We start from the raw sequence: 18,527 nt of genomic DNA, 5'->3' as shown, positions 1-18,527 counted from the left end.
TTTCTGCTCCAGCAAGCTTTGCAGCATATAGAATGTGCTGCTCCATCTAGTCGAAACATCATGCTGAAGCATTTTCGGCTGCATACCAAGTTCAGTTTGTATAGTTTTGAGACGCGAGTTGGCTAATTGTGAATGCTTAAAGTGACCGACTATTTTTCTGCCGATCACTGTTGTATGCGAGACACTGCGCTGGGATAGTACGCCATCGTTCACGGCAAGCTGTAAAGTATGAGCCATACATGGCAAACTTGGGATCCCGCATTCCTCCATAGCCTTTGCAATGTTGTGTGCAATGTCTCGTAATACTACATGAACATTCTCTTTGGGTATTTTCCATGTTTCAAACATTCTTTTAAATGCTACAGAGAGTGCAGCACCCGTGTGTGATCCAGAGCATTCTTGGGCGTGCACGATTGCTTTTTGTAATTCAAACTTGCGGTCGATCCACTGAGCAGTTAAACTAAGCATACTAATAGCACTCATATTAGATGTCCATATATCAGTGGTAAAGCTTATGGCTGTGACATCTTCAGCAAGGAGTTTGTGCACATGACTTTCCACAATCTTATGCAACTCTGGAAGCGCTATTTCCGAAAAATAACGGCGACTGGGTATCTGGTAACGGGGTTCGAGATACTCGAGCAGCCTTCGAAATCCCGTATCTTCTACAACAGAAAATGGCTGATCGTCCAGAGCAATAAATTCCATCACCTTTGCAGTAATTGTTTGAGCTTTAGGGTTATCTTTATCAAATTTCTTTGATTTTTCAAGTAACCGATCAACACGTTGAGCAACTGCAGTTGTTGATTTTGTGTGCGGTGGCGCAGGATTCTCCTCTTTTGCTCTGAGGAATTCTGTATATTTGTCAGGATAGCGTGTCTTCAAGTGTGTAATTAAGTTGGTGGTATTGAAATTTCGCACTTTGATCCCTCCATGCAAAACATTAGTCGAACAAGTGTTGCAAATGGCATATTTTATGTCACTCTCACTCACTTTGGAAAAACTTCCACACCGCAGACATTTTCGCACAGTAGCCCAGCGTCGCCTAAACGTCCGGCACATCCGGACCACAGTGAATGCGTCATCAATATCGGTTCGAATTATTGGTCCAATTTAGTCATCGGTCCGATGCCTATAAAATTATTTTAACCCGTTATCTGCCGATACAAATATAAATCCGATATTATCGTGCATCCCTAGAAATATTTGCATGCATAATCTTAATACATAATTCGCCAGCCTCCTCACTCACTCACTCACGTCCGTCCGAAGCCGAATGCGCAGTCGTCTTCTGCACACGTCTGAAGCCGAATGTGCAGTCGCCTTCTGCGCAGCTGCCCGAAAAACCTTACGAGACTGACATCACGGCAGGCAGCGGATTTACGGCCGCGAAAATTCAAAGAGAAAGGCGACTTCGATTATAGCTCTAGAGGCCTGAAGGGCGATTTCGACTACAGCTCAAGGCCTAATTACGCACTCTGATTCAATTACGCATTCATTCAATACACCTATATCAGGTTTGTGGTGCTTATACTTATTACTATTCCATATTGTACTGCTGACACAAACTCGTGCCCGTTTCATCTTACGTTGTCGAAACGGGCTCTTTGTCTAGTGTAAATATAAAAATAGACTGCTTTTTTTGTATTTTTTTTTTATGTGTTTCTTGGTGATGCTTAATCAAACGGTATACTCTTAGTATTTGTAGTTGATATTCACATCTTTAAATATGGTTTTATATAGGTTTGGATCTATCACTTGGAAAGCTTACAAGACAGTAAGTGTATGCTGCTACAAAAAAAAAAAAAAATCACCATGCCCTGTGCAAGCAGTTTTGAAGGAATTCACATTTTTAGTCTGAAACCTGAATTTTCTTATCTATATTCTTCACTTCATAAAACATTTGTAAAAACCAAACACTCTTTAAAGAATGCAGAATAAAGAACATAGGATAAAATGTATTAAAGGTATTTGTTACTTAACACGGAAATGTTACATCATATGTTTGTGTGCATTTTCATTCTGTGTCGTCTGGTGAACTGTTGGACCCCTGTGTCTAGGATGAAAATCTCAAAAAAAAACATTGATATTCTCCATAAATATCAATGTAAAATAATACTGAGCACAAAATATCATTGTTTCCTGAACAGGAATTTTAAGAGCATGCAAATGTTTATTTCTAAATGGTGCGAGAGCCTAGTGATGTGATTTAATTGAATTAGTGAAGAGGTTAATGCTTGCAAAGAGCTCTCTCAAGACCTTCACAACTTTATTGTTGTAAAACATACTGATGGCATTGGTTACAGACATATTTCTAAACTTCTGAATATTCCAGTGAGCACCGTTGGGGCCATAATCCAGCCATGACCAGGTGCACCTCGCAAGATTTCTGACAGAGGAGTCAAAAGAATAATCAGAAGAGTTATCCAAGAGCCAAGGACCACTCGCAGAGAGCTTCAGAAAGACTTGGAATTAGCAGGTACAATTGTTTCAAAGAAAACAATAAGTAATGCACTGAACTGCCATGGCCTCTATGCATGCTCACTGACTAAGACTCCACTGCTGAAGAAAGAGTATGTTGAAGCTTGTTTAATGTTTGCTGCACAATATTTGGACAAGCCAATGGAATACTGGGAGAATATAGTCTGGTTAGATGAGACCAAAATTGAACTCTCTTAATGTCATTGCACATATCATGTTTGGAGGAAAAATGGCACTGCACATCACCCCAAAACACCATACCAACAATGACATTTGCAGGTGGGAACATCATGGTGTGGGGCTGTTTTTCAGCATATGGTACTTGCAGACTACATATAATTGAAGGAAGGATGAATGGAGAAATGTACTGGAACATTCTTGATAAGAATCTGCTGCCATCAACCAGGATGCTGAAGATGAAACAAGGGTGGACATTTCAGCAAGACAATGATCCCGAACATACAACCAAGGAAACTCTTGGTTGGTTTCAGAGAAGGAAAATCAATGGAAAGAACTCAAGATCAGAGTTCATAGAAGAGGCCCCCAGAACCTTCAAGATTTGAAGACAGTTTGTGTGGAAGAATGGGCTAGAATCACACCTGAGCAATGCGTATGACTAGTTTCTCCATACAGGGAGCGTCTTGAAGCTATCATTACCAACGAAGGCTTTTCTACTAAGTATTAAATACATTTCCGTAAGTGTGTTCAATACCTGTGTCATTCCACTTTATTACACATAACTCACTTGTTTTGATTTCTTGTATGTGAGGATTACTGTATCTGGAAAAAATTTCATGTTAGTAGCCCCATTAGAAAAATATTTACTGAGAAAAATGTTGATGTATATGTGAAGAGTTTCAATAACCACCTGCACACCAAATTCCTCACTTTCTGTATGATTTTTGTACTTTGTTTTATCGTTAAATGAAAATAGATATGGTTATTGTAATGAAATCTGCATTTTATAATAAAGAAATTGTTTCATTTGGGGTTCAGTTTCTATTATTTTGGTTTTATGTCTGTATGAAGCATGCAGGTGGGAGTTTGAGGGGCTGCGTAGGGAGCTCAGCATTGCTATGTGTGCTGGAACAGTATAACATGAGCTGTGTTGAAGATCTGAACAATTTGGGCTCTAAAGGTCAGAGAAGATGTGCAGTATGGGTGAGTAAAAGTGTGTTCAGTCATTCGCACAATGGTGGTGATTTCCCTGAGGAAGCGAAATGCTTTACTGAGCATCTGCCAAGGATGTCAATAGCAGTTAGTCAGCATCTCTGTCATACTAGAGCTAATAAATAGTCCTTGCAATAATTGTTAACTGTTGCTGGTGAAATTTTGCCCCAGTTTTACATCATTGTCCATCTATTTATTTCATTTTTATCTTAGTAAGTTTTACTAGTTTTAAGTTGTAGCTTATAGAGGGCATTATTGTCACATGTACAGAGTACAATGAAATTCTACTTGCATGTGCTAATTAACTTCCTTCATCCCTGTTTCTTGATGTATAGAGCACCCTCCTTGTTAGTGTGCTATTTGTGCAATCAAAAAAAAGTACGATTTTAAAAAGAATGGTTCTGGTTTTGCATCTGTCACCTTCAGGTGCTGGTAAAAAATGAAATCTAAATTGTCATATTGGTGTGAAATTATTCCCTATTTCAGGCCAGAAAAAATCTTTTCAAAACCTTTGTAAATTTTAAGCATTCCTATAAATATTTTTTGTTATGGAAGTATTTGATTAACACTTAAATACCAGATTCACATAGCAAGGTGCATCCTCCATGTGTTCTTGTATTCACAAGTTTACATCCACCCATTTTTTTGACCTCTTTAAATCCTAGTCATGGTCATGAGCACTGAAACTTATAATGGCACCATTAGTCATTAGGCAAGAATCCCAGCCTTGGATAAAGCTGTATAGTCTCTTTCAGGGGTCATATCTGTGTACACAATCACATAATCGTGGCATTATTAGAACAGTCTAGATGGGAACTGGCCATACAGCTCCACAAAGCTTGCTCATCCTTTCTATTTATCTGTATATACTCCGACTTGTACACCCGTTCAAAAATACGACACTTAAAATTTTTTTTTTTTTTTTAAACATCTTCTTGCTTCCTCCAATCTCGCATCAGTTTCTCAGACACATCGAATTTTGTTGCAGAAGTGCAGTTACTGATTTCTTTCACCACTTCAACAACTTTTAATTTAAAACCAGTTTCATATTTACTTCTGAGCGAATGCTCCATCGTAGATAAGGGATTCTCTTACGATAAAGGTATATGAGGGTGTGAGATACAAAAAACACAAAACAGTGCAAATGTTGCTTCAGAATAGTTCGGGTATTACCGTGTGGTCATGTAGACACAGTAAATAGAAAAAAAAAAAAGGCAGTGTGTTCCATGGTTACTCTCTCAGGTGAGCATTAGCATATCATAATCTCTTGGACCAGTAGCATGAGTTTTCCACATTTGTCTTATATGACCAACATTATAAAGTACCAGAAATTATACTGTAAAATCAAGCCCCGACTTATTCGCGGGAAAACTTAAACAGGCTAGTTTTGTTAACAGTTGGTCCAGCATGTACTCTGTTAACAATAAGGGACTATTGGGGGGTTGTTTGGCCTTTGAACCTTTGCAGACTTTTTCTTTTCATTTCTCCAGCATCTTCCAAGTTTTTTTTCTGTCCTCCCTGGCCATCCAGCCATAGTATTTAAGTTGTTATACTCATGAGACAAAAAAACAAGTTCATAATTAAGGACTCTGTTTTATATATTACTTACATATCTGTATTCTTTAAGTACGTATTGATTTATTTTTATTTAGTATTCCACCCTGTCCAGTGATTGTTTTTGCCTTGCTCATGATGTTTGCTTGTACAGGCTTCGGCTCCCCAATGACCCTGCTCAGGATACGTGGGTTTGGAAAATGGAAGGATAGATGGTATTTCATTTATTCATTCATATTCTTATTTAAATGAGGTTTGTTGTTTTTCTTTATTACTTGCAGTTTTTTTTTACTTTTTATAAAGTACTTTGAATAACATCCCTTGTATGAAAATCTGCTATAGAAATAAATATTGTTGTGTAAATGTGGTGGTAAAACTGAAGAACCTAGAGAAAAATCAATATGGACACAGGGAAATTTGAATTCATTCTGTTTGTTTTAATTGTTAATTGAATTTATAAAGTGTAGCGCATCATCAAGAGAGAATATCTGGTACAGCAGAAATGCAATAGGCACTTCCTGTAGTGCTTTACATACCATTTTTATTATTCGTTTTCTTCAGGAGGTTGTCAGGCACGTGTGTGAGATAAAACGGAAGCATAACTAGATTATGCAGCAACACAAGATTTTGAAATACATACAGTGGGTATAGAAAATAATCACCCCCTTCGAAATATTCCCATTTTTTTTTTTGCTTTACAGCCTTAAATGAAAACACACACAAAAAATATTTTTTCCCAGCTTTACTTACTCAATGCAACCTATAACATCCAAGTGAATGATATCACAGCTACAGTTCAGCAAATGATAAAAAATCAAGACATACTGAGATTAATAAAGTGTTACTCCCCATGTCAATGTCATTTTGTTGAACCACTTTTTACTTTAATGACAGCCTTGAGTCTGTTGGGATACTTCTCTATCAGCTTTGCACATCTAGATTGAGCAATATTTGCCTACTCTTCTTTACATTTTAACTGTTCAAGTTCGGTCAATGGGATTTAGGTCTGGGCTCAGACTAGGCCACACAAGGACATTCACTTTTTTCTCCTTCAGCCACTGTGTGGTCAATTTTGCTGTGTGCTTCAGGTCGTTGTCATGTTGAAAGGTGAACATTCTGCCCATCTTCAACTTTCTGGCAGAGAGTAGCAGATTTTCCTCAAGAATGTGACGCTATTTTGTCCCATCCATTTTTCTTTCTACTCTAATGAGAGCCCCAGGCCCGGTGGCAGAGAAACACCCCCACAACAAGATGCTGCCACCTCCGTGCTTTACTGTAGGTATGGTGTGTTGTGGGTGGTGAGCTGCATTGGATTTCCGCCAGGTGTACCGTTTGGTATTGAGGCCAAATAGTTTGATTTTTGTCTCATCTGACCAAAAAGGTGCATTCTTGCAAAGCTCAAATGAGCCTTAGTGTGGCCTTTCTTGAGAAGTGGCTTTTTCCTTGCGACCCTCCCGAACAAGTCACAATTGTGGAGCGCTTGTGAAATTGTTGTCACATGCACACAGTGACCGCTCTTAACCATAAAATCCTGTAACTCCTTCAAAGTGGCCATTGGCCTCTTGGTAGCCTCTCTTACCAGTTTCCTCCTTGCTCTTCCATCCAGTTTGGAAGGATGGCCGGATCCAGGGAGGGTCCTAGTAGTACCAAACAATTGCCACTTCTTTATTATGGACTTTACTGAGCTCCTCGGAATTGATAAAGCCTTTGAGATTTTTTTTTTTTGTATCCATCTCCTGTCTTATGTCTGTCCACAACTCTATCCCTGAGATCTTTTGAAATTGGCTTTCCACCTATAGTCAGTTGTTTGTTGTCAGTTGCAGAAAAGCTCCAGGAACAGCTGTTTTTATACTTCACTAATCACACTGATTACAATTGATCACAGGTGGAAGACAGTAACCTGCAAGGTCTGCAATGGAAATGGTGGGCACTTACACCTGATTGAGTTTACAAATATTGTTTACGAGGGCAGTGATCCTTTATTATTCTCATTATTTCTTGTTTTTTATTTTTTAAAATTCTTCTGAACTGTAGCTGTGATATCTTTCACTTGGATGTTATAGATTGCATTGAGTAAGTATAGTTGGAAAAAATATTGGTTTGTGTGTTTTCATTTAAGGCTGTAAAGCAAAAAATGGGAATTTTTTGAAGGAGGTGATTCTTTTCTATACCCACTGTACTTCAAGAAAGTGTACCTCAGAATGGTCGATGCAAAGAGTTTTCTAATGACTTCATCAGAGTCCAAAATAAAAAGGAGGTTTGATGCAACATACAAACCCAGGTAATTTTTCATTGTCTGTCTTAAAGGAAAAAAGTTGTAATATTTGTCAAGGTGTGACTGTTGTGATTGAATCAATGGCCGTAGATTCTCTTTGCAGTTCTGCAGCATACAGCATGTTTTGTAGTAAAATAAATTGAATCCATAAAATAAACACTATACTATTTCTATTTTTTAAACTCATACAGGGTTATGTATTTCATCACAATGGCATTCTTTAGTTGCTCTGCTTGTGCTGTATGCTACTGTATATTCTATTTTTTCTTTCAGATAAAAGTTAGTTTGTAACTTCTACCCAACTGTCACCAAGAAATTTTATTTACTTTATTGAGGTGTTCCTCAAACTTAACTATAGATCTAGATAGCATGTACAGCAACAGTCACTTGGGTACTTGCAGAATAATTTGATAAACATGCATTTAGTGCTGCAGTGTCATGGTTCCACGTAACCTTCTCCGCTTTTCTTTTTGGCATAAACTAAAATCCTGTATAGTGCTGTTGGGTTTATATTAAGGCTTCTAAGAGAACCACACTTCTCGATGGTTGACCTGTACTTTTAAGGTAAGAGTTTAGTAACATTGCCTTGATTAACCTATACCTGGAAAAAGCTATTATCACTTATGGTCTTTGCAAATTTAATGTTTTTGGTATATGCATTTCATTTGGTTGTTTCATTAAGCTGCAACTACAACATATAGATGTTACTACTGTAGTCTTATTATGTTCTGGCCCCATGTGTTTGAGTCTTTTACTCCCTTTAAGCTTCATTTTTGCTTTGCTGCTAGGAATCAATAAGTAAGCTACACTCAACAAGAAACAAAGCCATGATGAAACTTAAGTGCTGTCAGCTTCAAGCATTTGTTAGACTGCATAAAGTGGGTTCCCTTCAAAAGTGTTTTCCAATGTTCCATATTTCTTTATGTAATAATGACTAATTCTTAACGATTTTTTAGTCAACAAATCTGTATTTGTGAAAGCTGCAATTAGCAGTATAAAACAACATAAATAGCTTAATATATGCCTAAAAACATTATGTAATGTAAGCTAATGATACATATTTAGTTTGAAACTAGTAAAGTACAGTAACTGCTATATTGTGGTGTATGAACAATTCTTTTACACAGGTAAAAATTTGATTTGCGGAATGAGTAGAGGTTGCAAATATCTTATTTATTATTGGTACTCTACTTTTTATACTGTCTTTTAATAGATAGTACTTTGCTTGTCTAGCTCATTTAAAATAGTCTAATGACATTAATATTTAAATTTTTGTCTCAGCATACATTTACCCTTTCTTAAGCGAGATCTTAGTTGAAATTTTCCGGTGTGAGATCTTAGTTGAAATTTTCTTGTATGTTTGAAGCAGTTCTGTCAGAATTGGTAGAAGTTGCACTGTATTGCTCTGATCCTATAGTTTATTTCACATCAATCCTACAACATATTCTGTTTGGCTGTATTTTTACATAGTTAAAGGATAGGTTCAATATTTTTTAAGCACCCCCTGCTGGCCTTGATACTTCTGTGATGGGTCTAACCACAGCCTGCAATACCTATGATTTAAGTCAGGTAATGCCCACAACGTCAGTCATGAAACGCCCTTAGAGTCAGATAACCCTCCCACAATCCTAATCTCAACCATAGTGTAACAGGGCTCTAATCTTAACCGTAGTGTAATGCTGTGGGCATCTCTTGATTTTGGGGTGTTACACGACTGACCTCATAGGTACTGTAGTCTGCAAGTACACTCCGTTGCTTCTAGCAGCAACGCAAGATTTTTTCTTAGATGGTTTCCCATCCTTTTTTCCCTAAACAATTTATTATAATACCTGGTCCGTTTTTACAATAGGGCATATGGTAAAAAGCTTAAACTTACCAAATACATTCATTTTGAAGCAGCAAAAGTTTACATTTAAGAGCATGTGCCTTCTGTGTGTAAGAAAGCATTCTTGTGTTAAGAAAAGGAAACTAGAAACAATTATTTTATTGCTGATTTTTGGAACTGTTTTCTTTGAGGTGGGGATATATTTCTTGCCTGCTCGTCTGTTGACAACCATTGTCTTGGGTGGAGTTTAGATGTAAATAAGGAAGCTTATTACCACAAAACTAAACATATGTCTGAAGCTGCTTAGAACAATTTTGTATTTTGAAAAAATAGTTTGAAGATGTGCATATCTGGAATTTGAACATAAATTTAGAAAACAAAGCACTTACAGTTTTCATTGACTTCCTTATGATGACTACAATACCTTAAGTGTATGGATTGGAGCGCTTAGGTTGGATGTGAACACTTAAATTGAAGACCTACTGAATGTGGACCTGTGAGTCTGTAGCGCTCATTTCTCCTTGGACAAGTGCTTATAGCCAAAGAAGGGAAAAATGTGTCCCTGCTTACCCATTATTAAAGCCAAAAGCAGTTACAAACATTTTTCAAGTGATTCATTTCACTTCAGTCTAAACCAAAGTGGGCTGAAATGCAGAGCTGTAGATAGGGAAGCCTTTATCTGTGGCACCTCTACATGATAACGACCTTTTTCCACCTTCTCAAACATACACCGTTTTTAATATTTAGAAAACGTACAGGATTAAATCGCTTAGAGATTTGTACATAGATAATGTCTTCGCATCCTTCAAACAATTACACTAGCATGCCATCAACAAAATTTTCCCACTATTTCCAAATTAGAAACTTTGCTAAACAAAATCTGTCCAATTTTCCTCACCTCCCAAATAATATTGAAAGAAAGAAATATTGATCAGTGTTGAGGACTCATACAGCATCTCAATAATATATAAAAACATTTTAAATTCCCTTCCTTTCAAAGATCCCAGAGTACAGCAGGAAAAGGATCTCTTACTCAACATTTCAGAAAAAGAGTGGAAGGCAGCCATGCACAAAATTCACTTTAGCTCCATGTGCGCAAAACATACAATTATTCACCTTAAATTTTTTATCGAGCACACCTTTCTAATTTAAAACTGTACAAAATATTTCTAGGGCAGGATCCAACCTGCAAATGTTGCAATCGAGCTGCAACCTCATTGGGCCATATGTTTTGGGCATGCACCAAGTTAACATCATTCTGGACCAAAATTTTTAAATGCCTACCAGACAGCCTTGGTATCACAATCACTCCTAATCCATTAACATCTGTGTTTGGCGTCCTCCCGGATAGGCTTAAAGTGGAGGAAGACAAACAAACTGTAATTGCATTTACTTCACTACTAGCATGCAGATTTATCTTGCTCAAATGGAAGAATTGTAGCCCACCTCTTTTAAGTCACTGAGTAACTGATGTTCTCTACTATTTGAAATTGGAAAAAATCAAATTCTGACTTAGTGGATCTGTTCAAAACTTTTTAAAAACCTGGCAGGATATAATCAAAAACATTTTGAATAAGCTTTTATATTAGGGAAAATGATTCTCCTCCCTCTTTTCTACTCTTTAAGTTTTACTTTGTTGGCCTTCCTCTCTTTCTCTAGCCTTCGTGAGGAAAAATCTATTATTAATTTAAAACGTCTGTTAAAAACGCATCTTTTCAATGAGTATTATTCTTTCTCGTGTATGTAATTTCTACTGTCTTGTTAATCTGTGTATTGAATTGTAAAGTGTCCATGAGTGTATGAAAGGTGCTACTTAAATAAAACTTATTATTGTTATTTTTGTATAGGTGGGTAACTGTTATCTAGGGTGGCAAAATTGACCCCATTTCTGGTACTGTCTCACGGATCTAGCACCATATATTTTATTCATATGCCTGGTTGTTGATTGTGTAAATAATAATAACAATCTCCATGTAGTTACTCAGATATGTCACACATCAATACTAAGTAAGCTTTTAACACTGCAAAAAATAAGATCAGTAAGCTAACTTAGTATAATTAATGGTGCCAGTTTGGTCCTTCAGGTTTTTTGATTGTTTCTTCCAGTTTAATTTTGGAAAGTGGAAAAAAAGTGTTTTCCAGAATTTCATGATTAATGATAGCTGAAAATTTTATCTTTATCTCTTGCACATACTTCAGCCTCATATAACAAAACAAGCTCCTCCTCTGATATGTCTTTTTTCATGCTTAGACCTGGGTCATCATAAGTCTTATTCTATGGTGCAAGAACAGACCTGGTATTTTTGTAATTTATATTAAAACAAAAAAGGTTTAACTACCAAATGCATGTTTTTGTAGAAAATTAACATACAGTATGCCATGATTGTGAAGAAATAACTTTGACTTGAGAAACACCAAACTTATCCTTTAACATGGTTATATGGGTCCCAGGAATTGTTATTAAAAGCTGATGGCCCTTACATTAGATGCTTTCTTTTGTTTTAAAATTGAGATGACATTATTTGATTTTTAGCAGGTGCCTAATTTATGCTTTAGGTATATTTTAAGAAATAGGTTTCAGACATCTCATGACTTTCTTTTGATAGTTTCTTTAGTTACTAGATTTAATTCTGAGTAGTAAATGGCAACATATTTTCAAAAAAAGTAAGAAATTATGATAAAAGCTTGTCTTTTTAAAAAGGGCATTATATTCATTTCTTATAATCTAAATGCATAAGTGTTCTGAGAGTGACTTTTGCCAACAGTACTAGGAATGCTCCTATCGATTGGCTGCCAATCGAAATCAGACAATTTTCACTAAAAAAAGACTTTATCGGTAAAAAGGAAGATCATAAAAACTGATAGTTTCAGTCCCTGCTTTTCTAAGGTTTACAGTAATTTAGTTGTTGTGCTCCTTTATACAAAGTATTACGGTAGTTGAGCCAAGGCACATTTAACAACACCGCACCCCCCTGTTTGCAGTAAACTTCCTGCAGTATAAACACAGAGCAGCGAATGGAAGCTTGTGTTATCAGTAGAAGAAAGTGGAGTAATAAAATGGGGAAAAAAGTAATCAGAGAAGTCGTCCTGTGCAACTAGACAAATTGCAATAAAAGCTACTTTAAAGAATTCGGAACTTTATTTTGTCATTTTAATTAAAACAGGCACCGCTTTAGTTTGGACAGTGTGCTTGTTTAAAATGTACGAGCTTACACTTTTAATTGGAAAAAGAAAAGATAAAGATGTATTTGAAATTGTTTCTTAAAAAACAATAGGCTTTTTTTTTTTTTTGTAGATTTTTACTGTGTTTATTTGGTGGTGTATGTCATACAAGTTGGTAAGAAACAAGTACTACGTAATTAAAATGGTAAACCATATTTTATAAATACACTTTAAGAATTAGTGCAGTTAATAATTTAAAATGATTAAAACCTAGTTCATATATATTTACATTTAAGCAGTGTTTAATTACCAATATCAATTAATTGATTGTGTGAGTATGTATGTATGTATATATACATTTATTTTTTTGGTTAGAGAAGTGGTGAAAATTACTGTTTTGTTTTTTTTTTTTTTTAAATTAAGCCTTGTTTCATATAGATGCATTACAGAAATGCATGAATGAAAAAAAAGTAAACAATATGACGGCTTGTAATTATGAGAAGCATTTTATTCTCTTTCATGCAATATGCATTATGGATAAGTATTTTTTTTCATATTTTATTAGGAAATTTTATTTATTTTAGTATTTTATGGTCACTGAACAATATGCCTACAGGATTTAGTTTTGTTAATAAAAAAATGAACAGTTAACACCTTTGATTTATAGTTTAATTATAAAATACACTTCAATATAGGGCATAAGACATTTGTTTAAAGGTTTTTAAAGGGGTAAAGAAAGAAAAAATTGGAATCACTGTTGGCCTTAAAAAACCTGATCGGCATATCCCTAAACAAAAACATGCAAGAGAATGAAAAAAGCATTTTCAGTTAACTTTTAACTGTTTGGACCAATGTAGCCCGAGCCTTTTTGACAGTGTGGTGTAATGGTTAAGGCTTTGGACTTCAAATCCTAAGTTTTTGTGGTGAAATTCCCCTACTGACACTGTGTGACCCTGAGCTAATCACTTCACCTGCCTGTGCTCTAATTGGAAATAAATAAAATAAATGTGACCAATTGTGTCTCAAATGTTTTAAGTCTCCTTTGGATAAAGGTTTCAGCCAATTAATAAGTAGTAATAACCTTAAACACTTTCAAAAAAGCTAAATAATACTGGTACAGATAATTAACAGGTGACAGATCAACAGTTGTATGGGGTTTGTAAATGGCTTTGATCTAATTTTTATGTCAGATATGTTAGTGATGAATGTCCTGCTGCTCTTTTTAGTTGGGTGCATTTGTATTATATACATTATCAGTTGTTTGAACACAATCATCCAGCATCATACTGCATCCTTGTCGTTTGAATTACCAGATGCCCTCTAAGAGTTACAGAAATTGAACAGGCATTGCAGTTTAAATCTTTGTACCTGACACCATGTTACAAATTGGAAATATTTTCATGGACAAAAAGATTCAGAATTTTATTCTGGGAAATTTTCTGTACAATACTTATTTTATAAGAACTTAACCAAGGAAAGTCACTTTAAGTTTAGTCTGTTTGAAATGTAATGATTTAAAACAAGTGGTAGACAAACTGAACAAACATTGCATTTACCTACATTTAGGAGCAAAAGGAGTTAATCTTTACAGAGGCATGTATTTCCTTTTGGAGGCTTGTGTTACTTGTGCTTTTGACAAAAAAAGGCTCAAGTCTTAATCACCTCCTGCTTTATTGCTGTTTTATTTATATGTATTTAATTGAAATGAATAAGTAAACAAACTCTTATATATTCCAAAATCTCACAATTAAAATCAACCAAAAACAATTTATATTATGCAAAATCCTTTTGGTTATTTTTAGTTTATAAAATCAAGTTTCTAGGGTGTAATTTATCCATATGTTTTCTGAACCTGTTTTTTTTATTTTTTTTATTTTATTTTTTTTTTTCTCCTTCTAATGCAATGTTGACGGAACCAGATGTTTAATGCAAGGCTTAAACAAAGTCAAATTGGACCAGTGTTGTCTCTAATTAGTTTGATATTGCAACTGTATCTGAGATGTGGGAGTAGTCACTTTTTTTAATATAATAAACTTTGTATTGATATAATTTTTGCCCCCCCCCCCCCTTTTTTTTTTAATAACAGTGACAGTTACATTGCCCGTGTCAAAGCAGTGGTTATGACCCGTGATGACTCAAGTGGAGGATGGCTTTCACAAGAAGGAGGTGGCCTTAGTCGAGTAGGAGTCTGTAAAGTCACTCAGTCAGATAACAATGGAAAAAGTGATTTCCTCATTCATGGGGAGAGGCTGAAAGACAAACAGGTATGTTAACATGGTTTTCATTACATTTCAAGATAATAAATGCTGTATGAAATGTCTGTTCTTAACGACAATCTATTCTTTCAAAATTGAGGGAAAACAGGATTTAAACCAAAGTCATGCTAATTTAGAGGAAATCTTGAGAAACCTGTTTCTGATTCTTGTTTTAATTGATCTGCTTATGCTATAAACACTCATCATCATTCTGGAAATTTTGACAAGCACACTACTTAAATTCCAGAGATCAAAGTCAAAGCTGAATGCTGCAAGCTTGTAATGCTTAAATAAAATGGCAGATGTTGAAAGGATTTCTTACTATATTTTTTCACTTCTCTCTGTGTAGGTGGTGCTTGAATGTTTCTTAAAGAAAGATTTGATATACACCAAGGCCACACCCACATTTCATCACTGGATAATTGACAGTAAAAGGTTTGGGCTCACTTTCCAGAGTCCTGCTGATGCACGTGCATTTGACAGAGGTGTAAGAAAAGCAATCGAAGACTTGACAGAAGGTAATGTAAATTCTTAGCTAAATGTGTTCCTTCTGAAAATAATCTGTATAGGTATGGCATGCTTTTTTTTTTTTTTTTTTAATTTTTATTGATTTTATTGTAATCATTCCATACAAATAGATCAATTTTTACAAAAAATAGGGTTGAAAACAAATCAACCCCTACCCCTGAGAAAGAGCATGGCCAACGGAGTACAACTTAAAGCTTGTAAAAATAAATAAATTCATGAGTTTAATAGGCGGATAAAGGTAAATGGAGAAGAAAAAGAAATGGGAAGAGAATCTACTTCCTCAGTGCTTTAAGAGCTTATTCTAAAATATTATTGATTAGTTCCTGCCACGTTTTGAAAAAGTTCTGCACAGATCCTCTAACTGAGAATTTGTTTTTTTCCAATTTCAAATAATATAAAACATCCCACTGACTTAAAAGAGGAGAGTTAGGATTCTTCCGGTTTAGCAGAATAAGTCTGCGTGCCAATAGTGTAGTGAAGACAATCACAGTTTGTTTGTCCTTCTCCACTTTAAGCCCATCTGGAAGAACACCAAACACAGCTGTTAATGGGTTAGGAGGAATAGTGACACCAAGGCTTTCTGAAAGGTGCTTATTCTCCAAAATGATGTTAATTTGGTGCAGGCCCAAACCATGTGACCCAGTGAGGCTGGAACTTGATTGCAGCGTTCGCAGGTTGGATCTTACCCTGGAAACATTTTGGACAGTTTTAAGCGAGACAGATGTGCAAGACAGTTCTGGCGCCGCCGACAGTGGCAGCCTTTTCAGCAGCTCCGTATATGAATTTCCCCTTGGGATTAATAAAGTGTCTGTCTGTCTGTCTGTCTGGAGCTGGAGTGAATTTTCTGCATTGTTACCTTCCACTCCTTTTCTTATATGTTGACTGAACGATGCTTTTCCCATTGTCCTCTTGGATCTTTGAAAGGGAAAGACTGTAAAATAATTTTATATATTGCATAAATGCTGTCTGAGTCCTCGAAACTGAGCAATATTTTTTCCAGCATAGAGGAAGTTGTGAGATGAGGAAAATCGGGCAGGTTCTGTTTAACAAAGTTTCTAATTTGAAGATAGTGAAAGAAATGTGCTGCTGGAAAGTTAAATTTGGAATGTAATTGTTCATAGGATGCAAAGATGTTGTCTATATAAAGATCTCTAAGCAATTTAATCCCAAATGTTTTCCAGATATTAAAAACTGCATATGTTTGCGAGGGTTGAAAAAGGTGGTTCTCATGCAAAGGTGCCACAGATAAAAGATTCTCTATCTTAAAATGCTTTTTACATTGGTTCCATATTCTGAGTGAGTGAAGCACAATTGGGTTATTAGTATATTGGCGATAACTTGCATTTATTAGGGCACAAAGCAGGGAATATAAAGAAGTACTGCAGGATTTTATTTCTATTGTGGACCAAGCCTGTGTATATTCATCTGTTTGTATCCAGGTTTTGTAGCTTGTATGTTTGCTGCCCAGTAATTAAACTGAAAGTTAAGTAGAGCCATGCCACCTTCTACCTTAGGTTTTTGTAGGGTCGCTCTTTGGATACGTGGATGCTTTAAGCTCTTAATAAATGAGGTTATGGTTGAATCTAATTGCTTAAAAAATGATTTATTGATGTATATTGGAATGTTTTGAAATAAAAAGAGAAGCTTAGGAAGGATATTCATCTGAACAACATTAATTCTTCCAATTAGAGTGAGATGAAGGGTTGACCGTTATGCAAGTCTTGCTTAATTTTTTCCATACAGACGGTGAAATTTTGTTGATAAAGAGCTTTATGTTTACTTGAGATATTTACCCCTAGGTATTTAAACTGATAATAATAACAATAATAAAAGGGAAGGTGTCCAATCTAATATTGTATGCTTGAGAATTCACTGGAAAGAGCACATTTTTATTCAAATTAATTCTGAGACCAGAGCTCTTTTGAGTTTTTGTAAGTGCTGTGAATACTGCTGGCACAATATTTTGTGGGTCTGATATATACAGTACCATATCATCTGAATATAGAGAAATTTTCTGTTCAAGTCCTTCTCTGATAATCCCCTTTATCTGATAAGCATTTCGACATTGAACTGCCAGTGGTTCAATGGCGATTGCAAATAGCAGTGGTGACAAGGGGCATCCTTGTCTGGTACCACGTTCTAGTTTAAAGTAGTCTGAACAAATGTTGTTAATACAAACTGAAGCTTCTGGATTGGTTTACAGTAGTTTGATCCATGCACAAATGTTCAGGCCATACCCAAATTTCTCTAATATAGTGAAAAGGTAGTTCCATTCAATCATATCAAATGATAGATAGATTGATGCAGAAAAAGCATTAATAAAGTATCTAACGATAATAATATCTCTGGGGTGTTTGACTTTGCAGGTGAATATATTACATTAAACAGGCGTCAAAGATTGGAGGCTAAGTGTCGGCCTTCAATAAATCCAGTTTGATCTTGTGATATTACCGAAGGCAGCACTTTCTCCATCCTTCTAGCTAGGACTTTGGAGAGTATCTTAACATCATTATTCAGAAGCAAAATTGGACTGTATGATGCACATTGTAATAAGTCCTTATTTTGTTTAGGAAAGACAGTAATTAATGCTTGGCAAAACGTTTGAGGTAGAATTTGATTGTCTCTAGCTTCTGTAAATGTTACTAATAAGAGGGGAGCTTGCTGAGTGGAAAATTTCTTATAAAATTGTATAGGGTAGCCATCAGGGCCTGCTGCTTTCCCGCTTTGAAGTGACTTTATAGCATCTAGTAATTCTGCACTAAAAGTATCTATTTGTGGTATCTGTAATGTATCCAGAAATGCATTAGATTGTCTTCTTTAAACTCAGTAGAATAAAAGGATTTATAGTAGTCTCTAAATGTGTGCATTATATTTTTATGGTCAATGATTTTATCTCCGTTTGTGTTGGTGATTGCTGGGATTGCATTATTAACTTCTTGCTTGTGGATTTGTTGAGCTAAGAGCTTATTAGCTTTCTCTCCATGTTCATAGTAATGATGTCTTGATTTAAAAATGAGTTGTTGAGTTTTATTTGTAGTTAAGAGGTTAAGCTCTGAATGCAGAGCCTGCCTTTTCCTATGAAGAGCCTCACTTGGACACCTGGCATGTTCTTGATCTATTCTTGTAATTTCGCTGGTTAGCTCTGAGACCTTCTTGGTTTCTAATTTATTTCTGTGGGAAAAATATGAAATAATCTGTCCTCTTAAGAAGGCCTTTGGAGTTTCCCAGAGTATTCCTGCAGAGACCTCTGAGGATGTATTTGTCTCTAGGAAGAAAC

At 35.7% G+C, this 18,527-nt stretch overlaps 1 protein-coding gene across 1 annotated transcript in view; it reads left to right on the top strand.

The window, feature by feature from the left end:
* LOC114665849 (sprouty-related, EVH1 domain-containing protein 2-like) overlaps positions 1-18,527 on the top strand; it is a 149,760-nt gene that overhangs the window by 101,363 nt on the left and 29,870 nt on the right. Inside the window, exons 2-3 of the mRNA XM_028820499.2 lie at positions 14,554-14,731; positions 15,072-15,240. Coding sequence (XP_028676332.1) covers positions 14,554-14,731; positions 15,072-15,240 — 347 coding nt within the window. The remainder of the gene's footprint in view (positions 1-14,553; positions 14,732-15,071; positions 15,241-18,527) is intronic.

The sequence above is a fragment of the Erpetoichthys calabaricus genome, chromosome 15 (genome assembly GCF_900747795.2).
Source record: "Erpetoichthys calabaricus chromosome 15, fErpCal1.3, whole genome shotgun sequence".
NCBI lineage: Eukaryota > Metazoa > Chordata > Cladistia > Polypteriformes > Polypteridae > Erpetoichthys > Erpetoichthys calabaricus.
The sequence above is the reverse complement of the archived record's forward strand: the minus strand, read 5'-3'. Positions and strand labels throughout refer to the sequence as shown.